This window comes from Talpa occidentalis, unplaced genomic scaffold (genome assembly GCF_014898055.3).
Source record: "Talpa occidentalis isolate TD23 unplaced genomic scaffold, MPIMG_talOcc4v2.1 talOcc4.3, whole genome shotgun sequence".
NCBI lineage: Eukaryota > Metazoa > Chordata > Mammalia > Eulipotyphla > Talpidae > Talpa > Talpa occidentalis.
The window spans coordinates 38,980,287-39,003,149 of NW_023603184.1; the positions used below are offsets into that span (position 1 = coordinate 38,980,287).

At 37.2% G+C, this 22,863-nt stretch overlaps 1 protein-coding gene across 2 annotated transcripts in view; it reads right to left on the reverse strand.

Moving 5' to 3' along the window:
- Positions 1 to 356: 356 nt before the first annotated feature.
- RAB6A (RAB6A, member RAS oncogene family) overlaps positions 357 to 22,863 on the reverse strand; it is a 77,174-nt gene continuing 54,667 nt past the window's right edge. The window contains exons 6-8 of one of the 2 annotated variants that reach the window (XM_037522946.2): positions 17,252 to 17,345; positions 3,869 to 3,935; positions 357 to 2,850 (exon numbers count right to left, since the gene is read on the reverse strand). In XM_037522946.2, the coding sequence (XP_037378843.1) occupies positions 2,786 to 2,850; positions 3,869 to 3,935; positions 17,252 to 17,345 (226 nt within the window). In that variant the 3' untranslated portion in view covers positions 357 to 2,785. The remainder of the gene's footprint in view (positions 2,851 to 3,868; positions 3,936 to 17,251; positions 17,346 to 22,863) is intronic. The other variant, XM_037522944.2, reaches the window with a different exon arrangement.

A 22,863-nucleotide genomic window follows, 5' to 3' on the forward strand; every position in this document is an offset into this window, starting at 1 on the left:
ATTGTGGACATAAATCACTGCCCTGTCAATGATAAGCTAAACCTATGAGCAAACTGATTTCTTTGATGTTTACCGATCCTATGCCTTTAGAAAAAACATATATATACTGACCACTAACAAAAATAAAGAACACTCAGATTTACACTCTCTCTTGTAGTGTGTCTGTTTGTCATTTCTTTAACCAAATCCCTGACCACCCTGCGCAGTCTCTCAACCCTGAGACGGCCTCATCGTCTAATGCTGTGCTGGTCCGCGGCAGGTATATCAGAACTACTCAACTCTGCCTTTGTAGTATAATAAGTATGGCTGAATTCCAGAAAAACTTAAATTTATAGAAAAGTTACTTAAATTACTTTTCTAAATACATCCTACTATTGCCTCTCTCATATGCCTGGTCCTTCAAGCTATAACTATTCTCTTGTTATCCCCAATAGTTAAAAAGAGTTTTACTCTCCAGGGGCTTCTCACTTTTGTTGTTTACTTTTCTGGAATCCATGTTCCTTCCCTTTGTGGTTCTAGGGAGGAGGTAAGAAGTACATGTTAATACACCATCTTGGCAGGAATGGGAAACCAAGTCAGTAATTGTTTTCTTTATATATTTTTGGAGCAAAATTGTGTTTATTTAAAAAAAAATCTGGACCTTGAACATACTTTACTGCTTCTGTTGAAGAACCCAGGTCAAATAAAAAGATCAATATTAAAAGCAGCATAACTGGTTACTGTCTTAAAGATACAGAAAAAGAATCAAACACTACAGTGTAGGAAAACAATCACTCCCATGTCAGAAATCACAATTTCTTCTAAATAAAGAGTATGACCCATCTGCCATATTGAATTGATATTTATTTCAGGACATGCCATGTCAAAATAAAACAAAAGAGTCAACCCTTGCCTTTAACAATAATATTGTATTATAAAAGCACTTTACAACTCCATCTCATCTTTGAGAATAAGTTACTGGTATGTGGGCTAATGATTATCTGAAAGCATTTATCTGTTCAGACCCATAATCCAAGTGCTCTCTGAATATTAGAAGGTGACAGTGAGTGAGTAGTGGAGGAGGAAGAGGAAAGAGACGGGTATAAAGTTCTCCTGGTTAAGGATTTAGTTGTAGTGAGGGGATGAGGAAGTATGAAGATATTTTCGTTGTCATTTCATCTTTATACTGTGTTAAGTAATGCTTACAACATAAATTCAGCAGGCTTTTCCTGAGCTGTAACTCGGAAATGTTCTTCCTGCAAACAATGTATTTACAAATGTGTTTATTAACTTACACAGCAATCTCACAATAACTAGTAAAGATTAAAAGGGTGCACTCCTAGTATATTTGTTTGCAGTGTTTTAAGGGAAATATATATTGCCATGGTGATGAAGCTCTAAGTAGACTGAACAAAACATCTAAAAATTGAAAGTAATTTTTTAAAAAAAGGCAAAGAAATAAATATCACCAAAGACAAAAGATTAATTGTAGCTTAAATATAAAACTAAATCACTAGTTAATTAACCAAACTATACAGATCTAGTAAAAAGCAAAACCAGCCTGAAAGAACCAACATTTAAAAAATGCTAAAAAATAAGGCATAAATCTGCATAATAATGAGTTTTTATTTCTATTCTTTCCTTTCCCTCTTCTATGTAAGCTTTTCTAGATCTGCCTCTAGGGACTTATAAGAAAACTGTTTCTGTTTTCAATTTTATTTCAAATGTCCTGAGCAAAGTATCTGTTATTTTGCTGAGGGTTCTTTTGTTGGTAAGCTTTAGATATTGTTTCTATTGGTTTCAGTAGTTTTGATCAAGGTGCAAAATTTAAATTCTTTCATTGGTTCTTAAAGGAATTTGATTTCTACAGTGTCTTCCCTGCAGAGCATTAATAAAGAAAGAAAACCCAAGAGAAATCTATTGCTTATAAGTTGTTTTTGTTTTTTGAAAAATAAAAAAAAAAATAAAAAATAAAAAAAAAATAAAAAACTCTATCTTGACAATTTTAAAATCTTGGGAGAAAGGTCAATGAAGAATTAAAATTAAAAACCTGTTCCGAAACACTTGCTTGTTTTTCTCTCCCAGAGTCTTATAAAGCATAGATGAAAGGGTCATTTGTTTTGGTCAGAAATACATTTTATGTTCATTAAGACTCACTTTGAAGATGCACCAGAACCCTTTTCTTTTTCAAGCACTGCCTACCATGACAGCTGAAGTTTGGCCTCAAATAAGGCTTAAATAATCTATATTAGTGCGCAAGAATAATTTTGGATATCTTGGCTCAACGGCCTAGAGTGATATCATTATAATTGAAGGATAATCCCAATGGGCTTGGTCTGACTGCTTTGCCACCTCGTTTGTTTTGAGGAAGGGAAAAAATAGGGAATGGTTAAGGTTGAGGTGAGAAAAGCAGGGACAGAGAGATCAGCAGGTAGGCAGGTGCTGCTCTGAACAACTGCTCTTTAACCAAGCTAAACATTGAAAAAATTTCCATCATTTTGAAGTACATTACCATAACATTAAAAAGGAAAAAAATGTTAAGAAAATGTATCTAATTTTTAAAGTTATCACTGGAATATGCTGGAGTATTTTGGCTTTTTGTAAAATATAAATAATGAAGACACTGACTTTTTTTGTGCTTGTGAAGCTAATAGATCATCTCCACGAGACAGGCAGCAATGATGAACTGCAATACGTTATTACTGAAGGGGAAGGGTTCAAGCCAATATTCACACTGCAGTCAATGAAATAGTAAGGGAGCCAAAGCAGTGAGCTTCCGGAGCAAGGTGGAAGATGCCATAGGGGATTAGCAGGAACAGCCTCCTTCACTGACTGGCTGCTCCTGAGGCTTTTCCAGTTTTATGTCAATCACTGAAACAAAAGTTAAGGATTCACAACTGGGAAAGCAGAATTTCAATTCTGCTGAACACAGACATCTCTTTCAAGTTCCTTCCATTTTTATTTGGCTTCAGAGTTTACAAAACCACTATTTAATTTATAGCATCCTCACCACATGAGGTGTTCAAACAGAACAGACTTGCTTCTATCTATTATGTGCAGCAAGAGTCAGAATAAGGTTAAGTCCTATTCATGGGAATACATCCTAAGGAAATTTATTCTATAGGAGCAAGAAACCATATAAAGATGATATTCCTTATGGAGTTATCAATAATAAAAATCTGAAGATATCCTATAAGCATTCTCACAACAAGGAAGGAATTTAATAAATGATGGGACTTCAACTCTGTAGACTAGCATAATGTTATGCTATTAAAAGTAATAAGGCACAGAAAACATAAAACAGAAGTGGAAAAAGCTGAATACAAAATGCTATGAATTCTATGGTTTAATAAAATCACCTGCATATGGAAAACCAAAAGAAGGTAAATATAAAACAAACAATAAAAATATAAAAATTCAAAATCCTTTGAAATAGCTAAGATTAGATGTGCTTCATTATGTCTTATTTCTGAAAGCAGAAGCAACAATAAAGCTCTAGAGTGAACTCTATCCTGTTTGTACCAAGTAGAAAGCTTGAATGTTAGAAAAAGTAGGGAAAGAAAATACATATACTGTGGGGAAAAAGTGTCGAGCCAATGGGACTCAAAATTAAGCAGAAGACTGGGATCCAGCTCATTAAAAATCAAATAAGCAAGCAAGCAAACAAGCAAGCAAAATACTCTCACTGATTAATCATAGTGAGCCGAAGGCTGGAGAGGGTGCACTTGGGTAACCAGATCTCATTTGACATAGAAAACCTTGGCACTTCCATACAGGCCCATAGGTCATCAAATCCTGGCTGTAAAAGGCAATGGCATTCCATAACCAACCCAGACCGGTCTCTAAAGACTATTGCTAAGAATAAAAATTTTTCTGATGAAAAGGATACTGTCTTCTCTGCTTCTGTCCTGTGTGCTTTCCATTCCAGGCAAAGCTGCTGCAACACGTCGAAAGAGCTGTGAAAAAGAGAGAATGTGGTAATTGGGAAGGGAAAGTTAGCAAATCGTATTAAGTAAAGGCATATGGATACCACAGGATGTTGAGTTAAAGGGTATGGTTCTGGGTTATTCTTCACTTAGATCTTAGCATCAAGAAAACATTAATGTTTATTCATTCTATGGAAATTAGATGACAGGTTGTCTTTTGGTTCCTCAGTTTCTCTCTGTAAAATGGACTTGAATTCATAATATACTTAACTGACTGGATTATTGTGATAATTAAGAGAAATCATTATGTAAATTGCTAAGGACTAAGCTATTATGTAAAGTCTTTAATAAGCAGTAGTTCTATTTCTACGTGAGACTAGTCACAATAACTCATGATCCTGTGGCTGGGGGAACAATGAGTTTTACCAAATGTTATAAAAATTCTGCAGTGAATTCTGGGACTACCGCAAAATGTCAACAGGTACACACTTCATTTTTAAGAATTTACTATCTATCACTGCTTAGAGAGACCACCTGTAGTTTGGATCACATCAAATAAAAATTTATCAAATAAAAATCTAAAATTGCAAAAAAAAAAAAAAGAATTTACTATCTAAAACTGGTAGGAAAGGTGTGGGTATTGAGAGAGACTTTCTGCAAGTCTTAAAGCAGAACTAAAATTTTCTTACTTAGAATAATCTAGAAATCTTCACCAAAAACTCATTGTTTGCTTCTGACACAAAATAGTTATTAAACTGCTTACCATTTCAGCTCCCATAATCAAAGTTTATTATAACTAGCTTAGAAACAGAAATTTTTCTCTTGTGGGAGATGCATGGGGAAATTTACTTTCTATGAAAATGGAGTAAAATGATGTTTACAAGTTTGAGGCTTCTTAAAAAGTTAAAATAGGTTCTGGGTTTCCCCTGGTGGCGCAGTGGTTGAGTGCTGGGCTGCAAAGCTGCTGTAGCCTCTGCAACGCTGGTTAGATCCCCGGCTGCCAGTGAGGGTCCCACATGGCGCACAGACCTCTCCTGCAGCGCCTGCTGCTCCCCTCAGCAGTGTATTTCATCAGTATGCCTGTTCTGTTCCCCGCTCTGCCTCTGGTGAATCCTCTAGCCCTCCCACACATCTGGCCTGTACCCTGGTTCTTGTATAAAAATAAATAAATCTTTTTTTTAAAAAAAAGTACATAACCAATTAGGTATTTCAGGTATTATTATATTCCAGTTTGTCTATCCATTCTCATAATATAACACAGAGCTCAGCTATGAGCCAAGAAACGCCAGTACTAACTATCCCATTATTTCAGCTTATGACCCCACAAATATTAATTTCTCTATACTTTAGACTCCTAATAAAAAAGGGGGAATAAAGGACATATGATGCTTCTCCTTAGATTATTCTCCTCTGCTCCTAATCAAATCTGCCTAGCAACTCATGCTTAAGGATGGATTGCCTGATAATGTCTTAGAAAATTTCCTTAGCCCCAGATTTCTATAATTCCCTACCTAATAAAAAATATTTCCATATACTCCAGTAGTATCCTTTTCTTCTTCTCCTCTCAGAGCTTTTATTACACTAATTGTAATGGCCAATTTACCTCCCTGCCTTTCCCTCTAGATTTAAAACCTCTGGAGAGGTCCAGGCTCTTATTTCGTCTTTGTTATCCTAGTACTTGACATACAGTAGATATTTTTATAAATGTTAGCTTAAAGAGTGACTAGTACATATGAAAACACATTAGAAGGCATAGAGTATAATATAAATGGTTGATTAGTGCATTTATCTACTAGCTTTTCTGGTGTGTGTGTGGGGTCCATTAGATCTGAATTTCCAGATAATCCATTAGGCATAACTATCCACAATAATATTTAGCAGATAATATAAGAGAAAGCTTGCAATCCTTATGCTCACTCAGTCTTCCTGACCACCTCCCCCACAACCCCCTTTGGATGAGAGACCAATGTACTCAGTTCCTTGCAGCAGTACAAGAAGGCTAAAAGGGATTTTAAATTTATATGCATGCAGTGAAGAAAAATATGATACACTTCCACTTGATGAGAAAACAAATGCCACTGGATGTCTGCAATCAAATATGAAAGGATTCAATTAACACAAGCAAATGTAACTACAGGCAATGACAACTAGAAAGATCAGATTAACTGGTAGATCCATCAATCAGAGAAATACATATTTAAAGAAAACAATAGGTCTCCATTTTTTACAAAGTTAAATATACTAAACACAAAGAACAAATCCCCTTATTTTTACATTCAAAAACAATTATAAAGAAATACTTCAGGAAAGCTTTTGTGTAAAGTTCTATTTTGAATGCTTTCCCTCCAGACCAGTGGTTTTCAATACCTAAACTGCATTAGAATTACCCAAGAAACTTAAAAACAAGTAACATATCAGCTATTAGGTTCCCATTCCCAAAGGTAGATTCCACTGATTTGAGGTAGGCCTGGGCCTTTAGTATTTCATTCAAAGATCTCTGGATAACACCAAGGTGCAGCCAGGGTTAAAGACCAATGCTATAACCATAACTTGTAAGGAGTATAAAGCAAAGGAGAAGCCAATACTGAGTGTTTTGCCAGAATCTTTACTTGTTTCCTCATTTCTTTATATTAACATGTGAGGGAAATATTAATATCCTTTCTAGAAATCTTAGACTGAAAAGAATATTTAGCATAGATAGATCAAATGAATAAATATAAAGCTACAGCTCCAAAGTTCTTACTTTTTACTATCTTATGCCATCTAATATAAATGGAAGTTCTTGCTAAATAGAAAGCACTTCTGTGGAAAAGGCTGTATGAAGAAATGATAAACAATCCTGGGCAAGAGGAATTTGCTTTGTGAAAGACCATTATTATACATAAAGCACAGACATAAAACCTTAACAATTTTCTATTGACTTGAAACTTTTATCTGGATTACACTCAGTAAAAAAAGTCAGAAGGAAAAAGAAAAATATCAGATGGTTTCACTTATAGAAGAAATATAGGGAAACTGAACAAAGGGTCAAAAAAAAGACAAAATCTGCAGGCAAACTATAGATCTGAGTTATACAGCAAGGAAGGAGGAAAGGGCTCAAACCAGAGGAGGGAAGAGCACAAGGGACTATGATGAAGGTTCACAGGTAATGTGGTGGTAAAAGATTTATGGGGACTACACCTGAGGGAAGAAATCAAACATTGCACAAAAATGAATACAAGGGAAAAAAAAATTAAAAACAACAACAACAACAAAAAAGGGGCTCCCTGGTGGTGCAAGGGGGTAAGCCTGAGCACTATCAAGCTATCACCAGCTACTGCAACATGAATTGGATTGCTGGCCAGGTGGTGACCCACATGGCGCATCACTCCTCTCCTGTCTCACCCGCTGCTCCCCTTAGCAGTGTATTTCAGTAGATCTGCCTGTTCTGCTTCCCATGCTGTCTCTAGTAACTCCTCTCACCAGCCGCCCCCTTTCTAGCCTATACCCCAGTTCTTGTATGAATAAAAATAAAACTTAAAAAAAGGGGGCTCCATGGTGACTAAGGGGTTAAGTCTAACCCACTTGGTTCAGCAGACCTCTCATCTCACCAGCTGAACCCTTGAGCAGTGTATTTCAGTAAACCGCCTGTTCTGCTCCCCACTGTCTCACCCCCTGAACCTCTGGCCTATACACCAGTTCTTCTATACCAAAATAAATTAAAAATAAACAAATAAAATTAACCCTTTGCACTCCGAACCATTCTGGACATTGGCTACCAGGTACTCGACGCTACTTTGCGGCGGAAACGTGCATTTACAGACCCTCGTATTATTTAGTATAATTTTGGAACCGAGTAACGTATTATAATGATATTGGACTTAAATGAATTGGGTGACATCGAGGAATGTACATTTGCAAAAAAAAAACCAGTATTTTATTGTTTATAATTTTGTACATATGGTAAGGTTTTGTAACACTCCCCAATATGCATTGCAGGCTGATTAGTGCATGTTTGACATGTCTGTATAGAGGTCTATCTGGAGCTCATCTTCACTACTACTTGTGTCATGAGACTCATTCGTGGTTGGATGCTTTGCCATTGTTCTAATAAAAAATATGAATAAATGCATGGGTTTAAAATTTCTAATTGTTATTACTGACAAGATGATATTTACCAAAATAGCTCTCACCAATTTATTCACTAAGAAAAGAATCACTTTTCCAATTTTCTCCTCGTTAGATCCATGTGCACTGCTCGAAGCTTCAAACCAAAATGAGCTCAGCTTTGAAAATCTTTTCCTCCAGATGTAGACTTGTTTATTTGTAATTATATATCTCACTATACAGTGCGCGCTATGTTCTAAAACCGACCTTTCTTCTACAAACTCCCCTTATCGCTCTTTTCAAGTGGCGTCGCGAAGTGCTCGGACCGTCGTGAGCACGCATCTCACGTTCTCGTCCGACACAAAACCCGCTGACATTTCTTGTATATATCTTAGTAATTTACGATATTTTGATTTAATTTCTTGTGCCATTTCAAGATAAAACTTCAGGGAAACATGCATGTCTCAAAAAGTTGCGTTGAAATAACTCAATTCCCCGTAATCACTAATAAATCGCAATGTCCCCTGAGAGGGGACATCCGAGTGATATGCTAGAATTCCAATGTCCCCTGAGAGGGGACAGCGGAGTGCAAAGGGTTAAAAAACAAAACCAAGAAACTTTTATCTACAGTTTTTTTTTTTAATAGAGGCATGTTTTATTTCTTTATTTTATTTGTTTGTTTTGTTTTTTTTGTTTATACATGCACTGGGTACAGTCAGAAGCACGGGAGGGTGAGAGAATTTACCAGAGCCAGAGCGGGGAGCAGAGCAGGCAGAAGGACCGAAGTGCACTGCTGAGGGGAGCAGCGGGCGGCAGGAGAGGTCTGCGCGCCATGTGGGACCCTCCTCCAGTGGCCGGGGAGCAGCCAGAGATCGAACCAGCGCCGCAGAGGCCGCGGGCAGCTTTGCAACCCAGCGCTCAACCGCTGCGCCACCGGGGAGGCCCTTTATCTACAGTTTTAACCAATGTACTTGAAAAATCCGGTACTCTTCCAAAATATTGCAATTACATCAAAAGAAATGTTACTAACCTAGACCCAATTCAGTATATCCCATAATGGGTCAAGAAAATGCTTTACAAAAGCCAAGCTTTATCCTTTCAGAAATGTTATGAGGAGAAGGAAAAAACCCTAGGGGTTTAAGTTGTTTTAAATAATCATTAGAGGAAAATTCACTTTCTTAAATGCCAATGATATGCAGAGAGGCTTCTGCTAGATTACTTATCAAAGATGAGTAAGTATGGGGCCATACTGGTAATACTTTTTTTAAAGATCATACTTGCATTTACTGAGAATCTACTTTCTATAGAAATTCTGGGGCATTCTCCCCAGGATGTTTGTCAGACATATTCTTTTCCTAGAAAAACAGTATTAATTTCACACTGACCTCCAAGTGCATGGTATTTTAGTTGTAATTTCTAGGGGAAAATAGGCATATTTAAGTTGTAGTGAGAGCCACAAGAGATTATTTGAAGGAAGAAAGCAAGGACTCCCAACTCCAGGTACTCCCAAGTAAGCTGTGCTTGGGAGGGGCAAGGAAGTCCTATCGTTCTTATCTTTACTGTGATTAACTTGCATATCATATCTGCATATTATGCATTTAACGAGGAGTTAAATATCCCAAATGTACGAAGAACTCAACAACCACAAAAAACCCCAAACAATCCAATATAAGAATGAGCAGAACACTTCTGCGAAGACAATGGCTAACAGGCACATGAAAAAATGTTCAACTTGACATATTAATAAAGAAATTAAATCAAAACCACAATGAGATACTACCTCACATTGATATTGCAAAGACCAGAAACAACATGTTGTGAGGGCACAGAGAAAAGGAAACTCTCATATATTTACCAAAATTGTAAACTTGTACAGCTTCTATGGAAAACAGCATGGAGATTCCTCAGAAAACTAAAAATAGGTTGACCATGGCCAGGGAGCTAACCCACATAGCACAGCAGATCTCTCCTGTCTCGCCCACTGCTCCCCTAGCATTGTATTTCAGTATATCTGCCTGTTCTGCTCCCCACTCTGTCTCCAGTAAATCTTTTCACACACCCCCATATCTCACCTCAGCACTTGTATGCATAAGTAAATAAATAAATCTTAAAAAATAAAAACAACTAAAAATAGAAATGTCATATGACAGGCAATACCACTCTAGGTATTTCATAGCCAAAGAATAAGGAAACATTAACTTGAAAAGATATTGGGTTGTCAGAAAAGTCATGACTCATTTTTGCTTGAAAAACAGAAAAAATATGTCATGACTTTTCTGACAACCCAATATATGTGCAGCCCCATGTTTACAGCAGTATTATTCATAATAGACAAGACATGGAAACAATCCAAATGCTTACTGACAGATAACTGGATAACACAATTGTGGTATATACACTCAATGGAATACTGTTCAGCTATTTAAAAAGGATGAAATCTTGCCTTTTTGCAACAACCTGGAGGGAACTTGAGGTGATTATGATAAGTAAATAAGTCAAAAAAGTGAAAGACTTGATGGTCTATCTTATGTGAAATATAAATAACCAAGGCAAATGAACTAAAAAAAGTAACAGCAAAATAGTTCTTAGACTCTGAAAAATATAGTGGTTACCAGAGGGGAAAAGGGTGGGAGGAAAAGGTAGAGGGGGGTCAGTCATTGTGATAGTGGGAATGGAACTTTGATGATGGGTATGGTGAGACATATACACATATTGACGTGTGAAACTGTAATACTGAAATTTAAATCGTTTTGTAACCAGTGATGTTAGTAAAATTTTATTGAAAAATTAAAATTAACAAAGTATTTTATAAGAAATTCCATCCTACAAAGAGCAAGCTAAGCTAATGTTTCACCAAATTACAGAAAAATTTCCACTGTGAACATAAACTTTATAAATGTAGGAAGTTGTTTTATGAACATGGTAATTCTCATACCAGCTCAAGTAAGTGTTCATATGATGTTTTGCTAAATCTCTATTTTAATTCTAGTTGTCTGGCAGTTCTTCAATGATTATTTTATTAACTGTTTTTATACTTCTTTTTCTTTTAAAAGATTTATTTGTGCATACAATAACTGGGGGTGTAGGCCAGAGGTGGGGGTGGGAGGTGAGAGGATTCACCAGAGATAGAGTAGGGAGCAGAATAGGCAGTACTGAAATATACTGCTGAAGGGAGCAGTAGGTGAGACAGGAGAGGTCTGCTGTACCATGTGGGTTAGCTCCCTGGCAGGGGGTCAAACATGCTGCAGTGTGGGCCTCCCCAGTGGCGCAGCGGTTGAGCTCTGGGTTGCGAAGCTGCCTGCAGCCTCTGCAGCACTGGTTAGATCCCTGGCCACCGGCGAGGGTACCACATGGCGTGCAGACCTCTCTTGCCGTGCCCACTGCTCCCTCAGCAGTGTATTTTGTCAGTCTGCCTGTTCTATTCCCTGCTCTGGTGAATTCTCTTACCCTCCAGCGCCTCTGACTATCCCCAATGCTTGTATAAATAAATAAATTTAAAAAAAAAAATTCTGCAGTGGCTGGCAGTAGCTTGATAGTGCTGTGTCTTTAACCCCTGTGCCATCAGGGAGGCCCCTATACTTAATTCTTAATAGGTCTTCAACTTTACCATCTATAGGCTATTTTTTACAGAGTAACCAGTGGTTCCTTTTAAATCCTAAATCAATCACCTAAAACCTCTGAGTAAAATTTTTCAACAGATTTTTATCTTATTTGGGTTAAAACCCCAAATCTTTGTTATAGACTACATGGATTTAGACCTCTATAACACAGAACTATCTCTCTTTGAGCTCAAGTGCTAATCTTTCTCCCCTCTCTCAAACTTTACTGATCTCCTTACTATTCCTTAAACATGCCAAGTACCTTTGAGTTAGATTTCTGCCTAAATATCTTATCACAGAGGTTTTCTCTAACTATCCTTTTTTAAAAAATCATTTCTATTATTATTATTATATATATATTTTATATAACTTTTGTAGAATTTATGCATTTTCTTTTTTTAAAAAAGTTTATTTATGCGTACAAGAACTGGGGTATAGGCCAGAGGTGCAGGGGGTGAGAGGATTAACCAGAGACAGAGTGGGGAACAGAACAGGCAGACTGACTGAAATACACTGCTGAGGGGAGCAGTGGTGAATCAGGAGAGGTCTGCTGTGCCATGTGGGTCACCTCTGGCCCAGCTGGGGAATTAAACTAGTGCTGCGGTAGCTGTGGATAGCTTCACTGTGCTTCATCTTAACCCCTTGTGCCACCAGGGAGGCCCCCAATGTATGCATTTTCATCTCAGTGAAATTCGCACCACCCATTCACCCATGAACCATCACCATGGTCTCTTGTGCTCTTCCCACCCGTTTTGATCCTACTTCCTTCTTTCCCACTGCAGAATGTCTCTGGTATAGCTGCCTGTTGATTTTGATTTTTACTTTATTATAATTACTTTTTTTCCCTGATCCCTTATTTGGATCCTCTACAGTCCTCCTATGAGTGAAACCATCCGATATTTTTCTTTTTCTTTCTGGCTTATTGCACTGAGCATGATCCCTTCCAGCTCCATCCATGTTGCTGCAAATGGCATGAGTTTAACTTTTTTAATTGCTGAGTAATATTCCATTGTGTATATATACCACATCTTCTTGATCCAGTCATCTATTTTTGGGCATCTGGGTTGTTTCCATAGCTTACTTACGGTAAACAGTGCTGCAATAAACACAGGGGTGCAGGTGTCCTTTTGGATTAATGCTTAACTATCCTTTTTAATATCATAGCTGCTTCACTTGTACTCTTTATTTCTCTGACATTACTTCATTGTCCTTCACTGCACTTATAACCTCATTAAGCATTATATTTTCATTTACTGCCTAACTCTACATACTAGAATGTAAACTCCAAAATTGTATGGACATAAGTTGTTTTCCTCACTACTGTATTTAGACTGCCAGTAAATAACATCACAGAATTGGACATGCATGAGGTGATAAAAACACCTGTTGAGTAGACTGAAGAGAGCATGGGCAGTATCATAATTTATATTCATTAGATGTATGGATTCGTAAATATTCAGTGACAGTGAAGTATTACAGTGTCAGGAATATGAAGCACTGAAGAGTAAATTCACATATAAGAGGCAGAATAGTACAGCATTAAGAGCACAGATTTTGAAACTAAATAGAACTAAACTCAAATTCTAGCTTAAGTTATAATCATAAGCATATTATTTAGTCTGAAAACTGATTTCTTCTCAGCAAAATGAACATATTCATCTACTTCATAAGGACACTTTAAGTTGAGATAAACACTGGACTCTTACTCATAATATTTAGGTAATTCTGGGAAAGTTATATTGTTTCTATACCTCAGATTTCCTCTGTAAAATTAAAGCAACATTACCAAAATATCTAAGCACTTATATATTACTTTGTGCAGTGCTTTGTAGGAAGGCAATAAAGATATGTTTTAAAGCTAATATTTATGTCATAGCAGTTATACAATGTGAGTTACGTGATCCTCCATTATATGCTAATTTGTGTTCTCCTTTACAGTATGCTGTCTTTTACTCATCCAAACCAAATACAGTCCTCAAAAGTTTAATCCAGGTTGTGGTGTTTTTAAACAAAGCGTTATTCGATCATTCTAAATATACAAATATAGTTCCTTGAACCAACAATCATTTTACTTCTCAATAATAACTATGGATCTTGCTGTCTGTAGCACTCACTAGGCATTTATTATGTATCACCTACCCTCTATTGCACTGTTTCATGAGAATGTGATGCTTTTCAACCTATAAATTTCTTGAAGTCAAGAACCAAATCTTACATAACTTTATAATGTTCAAGGCACCTATAATGGTCTTGCATATTGTAGGTAACTTGATACCTGTGGATTAAGAGACATAAGGGGGGCCTCCCTGGTGGCGCAGGCGGTTGAGTGCCACACTGTGAAGCTGTCTGCAGCCTCTGCAGTGTGGGCTCGATACCGGCCGGCCGGCAAGGGTCCCACATGGTGAGGCAGACCTCTTCTGTCTGGCCTTCTGCTCCCCTCAGCAGTGTACTTCGTCAGTCTGCCTGTTCTGTTCCCCGCTCTGTCTCTGGTGGATCCTCTCACCCCCCGCATCTCTGGCCTATACCCCGGTTCTTGTATAAAAATAAATAAATCTTTAAAAAAAAAAAGAGAGAGAGAGAGAGATACATGAGGGCCTCCCTGGTGGTGCAAGGGATTAAGCACAGCACTATGAAGCTATTCGCAGCCTCTACAGCACTAGTTTGATCTTTGGCTGGCCAGGGAGCTACCCATATGGCACAGCAGACCTCTACTGTCTTGCCTGCTGCTCCCCTCAGCAGTGTATTTCAGTCAGTCTGCCTGTTCTGTTCCCCACTCTGTCTTGGTGAATCCTCTCACCCCCACCCCCGCACCTCTGGCCTGTACCCCAGTTCTGTATGCATAAATAAATGTATCTTTAAAAATTTTTTTTAAATGTCATTATTTCTTAGTTAATACTTAAAATCAGCCAGTCATTTTTCTACATGCCACATATAGATTCACTTCAATTACTGAGAGTTAAAAGGAGAAGATTTTAACCTATGATTTAAATGAACTTATTAACAAAGTTTTAATTCTTTTTTGGTTTCATTCTCTCAATTCCTGGGGGTGGCAGGTGTAAGGGTGTTACTTTTTTTCCCCTTCCTTAACTAAATTTATCCTTTGACAAAGCAGGGCTCTCTGAGTATTGAATAAAATCCTAACTAATACATTGGTCATCTGAAGTATTTCCCATAAAATGAAAAGTGATGGTATTTGTGAGTTGAGAAGTTACCAAAAACTTAAGACAATTCTATAAAAAATTTCAATAGTAATTTTGGTCACATTTATGTTTAAAATATAGTAAAATCAAGTCCTAACAGAATCAGGAACTTAAGCAAAATCACGTGCACAAATAAGAAGAAAATAATACAGTAGCAAATGGGTTTTTAATTCACGTAAAGATTGTTTTATGAAAGAAATCCCTCTTCACTATTACTGTTTAACTATTTGTTGCTGCAGGGGCCAGGTTTTTGGAAAAACTTATGTAAATGTTCTAAAACTGGATTGTGATAATGGTTGCATAATCTTATAATTGACTAAAAATAACTGAGTTACAAACTTAAAATAAGTGAATTTTGTGTTATGTAGATTATAAGCTGTTAAAAAAATTTTGTGCTCATAAAGTAGTAAATAAGTGACACACCTTTGTCTTCTTAACATGCTAGGAATTATCTAAATTGGAAGCAACAAATATCATGAAGATACTAGCTATAACTAATAATACCCACACTACATGCTGATGACTTCAGAACTTCCAAACCTGTGAGACTACTTAAGGTCAGAATCAGGGGGCCAGAGAAGGGCTTTCTTTAGACATTAACCTTAACAGAATGATGTCCTGGAGGCCCTACTTTTACATATAAGCAACTAGGTCACACTTTCATCAAAATGTCAGCAACAGAAAGCTAGATGAAGGCAGTCACTGCTTTGTCTTAAAACAACTAAATGTGATAATAATGTAACTTCTATTAACTCAAATTCTTTAATTGTTTGTAGTTTCTATGGGTTCAGGTGCTTATCACAAAATTCCACATACATTCTGGGAAACAGATATTTTCTATACAATGTGGTAAGTTCTATGACAGTGGTTTCACAGAGTGAGAAATCTGAGAAAACACAGAACTAAATCATTGTTCAGAGCCTGGAGGTATGGTGGAGAATGTCAGAGAAAATGTCTCTGAAAAGTTAACATCTAAACTGAAATTTAAAAAAAGAAGAGGTAACAGTCAAGAAAGAAAAAAATAATTCTCAACAAAGAAAACAATAGCGTGGAACCACAAAACAGTATGTCATGAGGAAAGAATTAGTTGACAAATCAGTTATTTAGTTTATATGTATCAAAATAAGGATGGGAGATAAATTGCCAAAAATGAAAACAATACAAGAGAATTCTTCATAAAGTTCCACTTCATCAGTTTAATGGATTTTACTTTTCTCTTGACTGCCTACAATTTAAAAAAATTATTGATCTCTAAATCCTATAAATCTGGGATCATGACTCTCTCTGACACATAACCCTGAAGAATAAAGTAGTTGCATTTTTGGCCACCCACTTTGTTTTTTTATTTTTACAATCTGTATGTTTCTTTTTTTTTAATTTAGTAGAATTTTATTGATTGACCACTGATTTTAAAACTATATAATACTCACTTCTGTGTGTGTATAAGCCTCATTCACCTACCAACAAGTTCTAGTGCCCACTAACAGGTGAACACCTTCTAACCTACCCTCCTACAACCTTTTCCCTCCCTCCTCTGGTAACCACTCTATTTTTCACAAAGTTTAAGAGTTACTTTTGGGCAAACCCCTCTTGTAGAAAACAGTTTAACAGTATGGTCTCCCCCTATTTCCCTGCCCCTTAAAAGATTCCAGTGATAAATACTGTTAAAACACCAGCAGTTTATTAAAGGAATACTATTCAGCAACCAAAAAAGATAAACTCATGCTATTCACAGCAACATAATTGGAGCTAGAAGGGAAATAAGTCAGAAGGAAAAAGAAAAATATCGGATGGTTTCACTTATAGGAGGAATAATGGGGAACCAAATAAGGGATCAGAGTTAAAAATAACAACAAAAAACAAAATTACCAGGCAACTATAAATCAGACACATTCTAGAGGGAAGGGGAAGGGAGAGGGCTCAAAACGGGAGGGAAGAGCACAAGGGACTATGGCAATGGTGCACAGGTGAATTGGTGATGGGAATTCTATGGGGAATACACCTGAGAAGAGAAAGCAATCATTGTACAAAAATAAACAATGACATAAAATACATATATTTAAAAAAAAAAACAAACCCACTAGAATGTACTATCAGAGTAAGTAAAACATTACTCCAGACAACAAGTATTTGATTTCTTTTATTATAATTATACATCAAACTCTGAAATAAGGCCAATTTACCTGGAAACAATGCAGTAGGCATGTAGAGTAAGTATGTTAAGTTTACAACCGTGTAATCATACAATCTTGCAATCGTAATGAAGTGGCTGTCTTGGCCACAATCTGAAAAGTTTGGCCAAGTCTTTTCTCTTTTTCTTAAAACTATGCCAAATTGTATTTTTTCCACTGTAATAGGTTGCTGCAGAGGGCTACTGTTGCTAAAAGGAAGAAAATCTTAAACTGTAGAATATTTACGTAACTATTTCACAATATTTCTTCAATATTTAAAGAACACTTACCTGCTTTACATTATATCCTGCTTTTGCACTAGTTTCAATAAACATAACATTTAGCTCTTTGGCTTTCCTTTCTCCCTCCTCAATTGAAACTTGCCTGTAGAAAAATTTAAAAAGATAAACAAATTTTCCTTCCCAAAAAGTGACATTATAAAGGTTATAAACAATGTTCATAAAGTAATTTTTCTTGATATATATGCTGGTTCCAAAGGTGAAAATAATTTAAACTTCATCAAGCTGAAGTACATTCAAAATTTGTGCACTTCTATATGTTATACCTGAACACACAATTTTTAAAAAGGCACTTTTAATGATTTGCTTTAACTTAGTCGAGCACATCCTGCAATTTTTTTATTTTTAAAAACTTAATAGCCTGTTATTTTCTCTTAATATTACACTGGAAGCACTAAAGCCTTTTGATTAAAAGCTTTGTGTAAAGCATTTTTTTTATGGCTAGACAATTAGCTACTATAATTCATATAACAATTAGCTACTGTAATATATGTAACCATTCTCAAATTGCCAAAAATAAAAGTTGTCAAATTTTACACCATAAACACATTTGTTCTTAATATTTTGCACATTGTGAGTCATTTCTTATATTAGATTTTGTGAATTTCCATTAAGTGAAATAAAGGAGTGAAAAGACATACATGTTAAAGCCTCTAGATACATGGTATTAATAACTCCAATACTTCTTTTACAGAACATTTTGTGATGCTACATAATTAGCAGTGTGTCTCAATTTGTGATCTCTTCAAGTGCAAGATTATCTAACTTACCTTGGTGTTCCTACAGTCCAGCTGGAAACAGGTGTTTAATAAATACGCAAATAGTGTAATTAAACAGATCAAACTATCATTTGACAATCAAAATCTGATTTCTCCATTAAAGAAAAACTGAAGCAATGCAAGAGAACTTCTATAAGTTCTTACCACATCTATCCACCAATCTACCTGTGTGTATGCCCTTATAAACTATCTCTACTCCTTACTCCCAAAACTTATACCCATGTATATTAGATTCCACTCTTTTTGTCTTCAAGAAGAAATTATTATAGAAATTCTCCACTCTCTAAAAACAGACAATAACATTTTACTACATTTGCTTTCTTATCTTTTCATTCTCTATGTATGTATGTGTGTACACATTTTTTTTTAAACTTGAAAGTAACCTGGCACTCTGCAAACCTTTAATACCCTAAATAAATACTTCAACCCTAAATTCAGTGTGAATTTCCTAGAAACAATCTTTTAGATGACGTGAAAATTACTCCTTTTAGATGTCTAGCTATAGTCACTCACTGGTGAACCCATGCAGTCTTGTGGTTTTAAAAACTATGTATGTTAATGATTCCCAAATTCCTGTCTCTAGCTTGGATCACTGTTTTGTATCTGACATCTTCACTAAGCTATTTAACATGGACCTCCCTGGCAGTGCAGGGGTTAAGTCTCAGCGCTATCAAGCTATCACCAGCCTATCACCAGCTGCTACAGCTTGAATTTCAGCACGAGTTTGCTCCCTAGACAGGGAGCTAACCCACATATGGTGCAGGAGACCTCTCCTGTCTCACCCGCTGCTCCCCTCAGCAGTGTATCTGCAGCAGTGCCTTTCAGTATATCTGCTTGTCCTGCTCCCCACTCTGTCTCTGGTGAATCCTCTCACCCCTGCACCTCTGGTCTACACACCATATCTTGTATGCATAAATAAATTAAAAAATAAATCTTAAAAAAAAAAAGTAGCCAATCTAAACATAAAAGGACCAATTCTTTCCCAAACATGCTCATTATGCAGTCTTTCCCATTTCAGTTAATGAATTACTCAGATCAAGAATTGGGTGTCATCTTTGATTCCTTGTTTTTTCACATCCCATACTCTGTTCGCTAGTGTGTATTCCTTCCACTGTATCAGTATATCCTGACAGGTCTATCTTCTAAATTTGACCACTGATTGCCATACAACCTACCACTACTCTAGTACTAGTCATTTTTTCTTGCTTGATTACAGTATGCATTAATTTTTCACTAGTCTCCTCCCTTCTACCCTTACGTGTTTTCAACAGAGCAGAGATCTATGAAAAATTACTCCTCTACTGAAACCCTCTAATCTCATTCAGATAGTCTTTACTTTGCCCTACCATGTTTTTTTAACTGCCTACTACTCTTCCCATTATTCTCTTAACCAGCAATATAGACTTCCTTGCTATTCCTCAAATAAATCAAGGGTATTCCTAACTCAAACTCAGGGATTTTACTTTTTCTGAGTCATTTACCAAAGACTTTTTCCTCCTTAAAATATCTGCATTGTTAACCCCCTTACTTTCTCAAGTTACCAGTCATCTCCTCAGTAAAGTCTTCCACTACTATCCTAATATTTTTTAAAAGATTTATTTATTGGGCCTCCCTGGTGGCGCAGCGGTTGAGCGCTGGGCTGCGAAGCTGCGTGCCGCCTCTGCAGCACCGGTTCAATCCCCGGCTGCTCCCCGGCCACGGGAGGAGGGTCCCACATGGCATGCAGACATCTCCTGCCGCCCGCTGCTCCCCTCAGCAGTTTACTTCGGTCCTTCTGCCTGCTCTGCTCCCCGCTCTGGCTCTGGTGAGTTCTCTCACCCTCCCACGCTTCTGGCTGTACCCAGTGCTTGTATAAATAAACAAACAAATAAATAAAATTAAAAAAATCTTAAAAAAAAAAAAGATTTATTTATTCATGCATACAAGAACTGGGGTACAGGCCAGAGGTGGGGAGGGGTGTTGGTGAGAGAATTTACTGGAGACAGAAAGGGGAACAGAACAGGCATACTGACTGAAATAATTGCTGAGGGGAGCTGTGGGTGAGTCAGGAGAGGTCTGCTGCGCCATGTGGGTAGCTCCCTGGCTGGGGATTGAACTAATGCTGAAGTGGCTGCTGATAGCTTCATAGGTTGCGTCTTAACTCCTTGTGCCACCCAGGAGGCCCTATCCTAATATTTTAAACTCACCCTTGACATTTCATATTCCCTTTCTGTGCTTTATTTTTTCACCCTTAACTATCAAGCATACTATGTATTTTATTGCCTACTGTCAGGTTCATTCTCTGAAATTAAAGTCCCCTGGAAACTTGTCTCTTCTGTTACCTATTTTATCCTCCAGGGGTATCCTCTGAAACCTCAGTGACATTCAATAATAGTCCTTTTTTTTTTTTTTTTTAAAGATTTATTTATGCATACAAGAGTTGGGGTATAGGCCAGAGATGGAGGGGGGTGAGAGGATTCACCAGAGACAGAGCGGGGAACAGAACGGGCAGACTGACTGAAATACACTGCCAAGGGGAGCAGGTGAGACATGAGAAGTCTGCCTCGCCATGTGGGTTTCTCCCTGGCCAGCCGGGATCAAACTCGTACCGCAGAGGTTGCAGACTGCCTCATAGTGCAGAGCTTAACCCCTTGTGCCACCAGGGAGGCCTTCAATAATATTTCTTGACTGAATGAGTATTAGTCTATAAACCCTATGTGTGAAGGATTAGAATCCTAAATGTATTTACTGGAATAAATGGTTGAAGTTTAGCTATAGTAATGGTTTCACTGTGGCCTGATTTTGTAGAATTCAGGAAGAGTCTTTATAGATTCAGTGTGCTCAACCTAGAGTAATTTAATTACAAAGTAGGATCAAACACTCCCCAAATTAAAAAGAAACATGAAATATTATAATCAAAGTCATAAGAGGTCTAACAAATGATATTTACCAAAGCAATTCTCAGGTCTGAAACATCTGGGAATGACTGACAACAGGAGATAGAAAAAGTACTCAGCATGTAAGAGCTCACACTGAGACACTGAAACAGATACATTCTGGTTTTTCTTCCAAATTAAAAAAAAAAAAGAATTCTCAAAGTGATAGACATTTAACTTTGATTTTTTTTTTTACTTTTTTTTTAATAGAGGCATGTTTTTATTTTATTTATTTGTTTGTTTGTTTTTTGCTTATACATGCACTGGGTACAGTCAGAAGCATGGGAGGGTGAGAGAATTCACCAGAGCCAGAGCAGGGAGCAGAGCAGGCAGAAGGACTGAAGTACACTGCTGAGGGGAGCAGCGGGCGGCAGGAGAGGTCTGCGCGCCATGTAGGACCCTCCTCTGGTGGCTGGGGAGCAGCTGGGGATCGAGCCGGTGCCGCAGAGGCCGCGGGCAGCTTCGCAACCCAGCGCTCAACCGCTGCACCACCGGGGAGGCCCTCATTTTTTTTTTTTTTTTTTAAGATTGATTTATTTATTTATGCAAGCACTGGGTACAGTCAGAAGCGCAGGAGGGTGAGAGAATTCAACAAAGCCAGAGTGGGGAAGAGAACAGGCAGAGTGACGAAATACACTGCTGAGGGGAGCAGCAGGTGCAGCAGGAGAGGTCTGTGCACCATGTGGGACCCCTTGCCGGCGGCCAGGGATCGAACCGGCACTGCAGAGGCTGCTGCAGGCAGCTTAGCAACCCAGTGCTCAACCGATGTGCCACCTGGGGAGGCCCTAACTTTGAATTGTTTTTATTGAAACACTTACTTCCAATCAGAAAAGTAATCAAAATTTTAAAAGATGAATCATTACAGTAAAGTCCTCCATAATCTCATTCCTTTCCCAAAACAACTATAATGAATCCAAGTATGTGTTACGTAGATTTGTTCTAAGCAAAATATACACTTAAAAAAAAAAACCAGAAAGGACATCATGCTAGACACACCAATCAAGTGCATTTTAAAGATGATTAGATTTCAATAAATTCCTCTTCTTTTCAGTGGCCATAAAGTATTACATTTATAAATGCTATAGCTACTGATGGACACTTAGACTGATTAAAAATTTTTAGTGTTAGAAATTATGTTGTAATAAATATTTCTGTATGTTAATTTTTCACATTTCTGTGGAATAATTACTGGATATGAACCAGCGTTAGTATTTTAAGATCTGTTATTGTTAAATTATTTCCCTCCCAAAATTCTATTAGTTACATTTCTACTATATGAGAGGTTCTAGTTTATTCAGCCTCTAGACAATACTGTGCATTATCAATCTTCTAAATAATTATGATCTAATAGGTGACTATGATCTTTATATCTTGCATTCAAACCTATCAGTCTTTCCTTTAATGGTTTCAGGGTTTTATGTCATGCTTATAAAAGGGCACGCACACAACCGGATTTTCTTTTAAACCTTAAAAAAAAAGTTGTATATTCATTTTAAAATTATTTTAGTACAATGTACAACACTCTAATTCTTTTAATGTGAATAGCAGGAGGGTGGTAGTTTGGCGAAAATTATTGAGAAAAAAGGTTAATTCCAAAGCAATAAATATTATCTTAGAGAAAAATTATTACATACATAATTTAGATAAGTTTTTAACATTTGTGTACCCAGCTGAAATACTATGAAAAAAGAACAAATGCTTATAAGCATCCTTTTAGAAGACTCTGACTACAAAGGGGGAAAAAATGAGATGTATTATTTTTCTGTTTAAAAATGAAGGTCTTGGGCCTCCCCTAGTGGGGCAGATGGTTGAGCGCAGCATTGTGAAGCTGTCCGCACCTTCTGCAGCACCGGTTTGATCCCGGCCGGCCAGCGAGGGTCCCACATGGCGTGACAGACCTCTCCTGTCT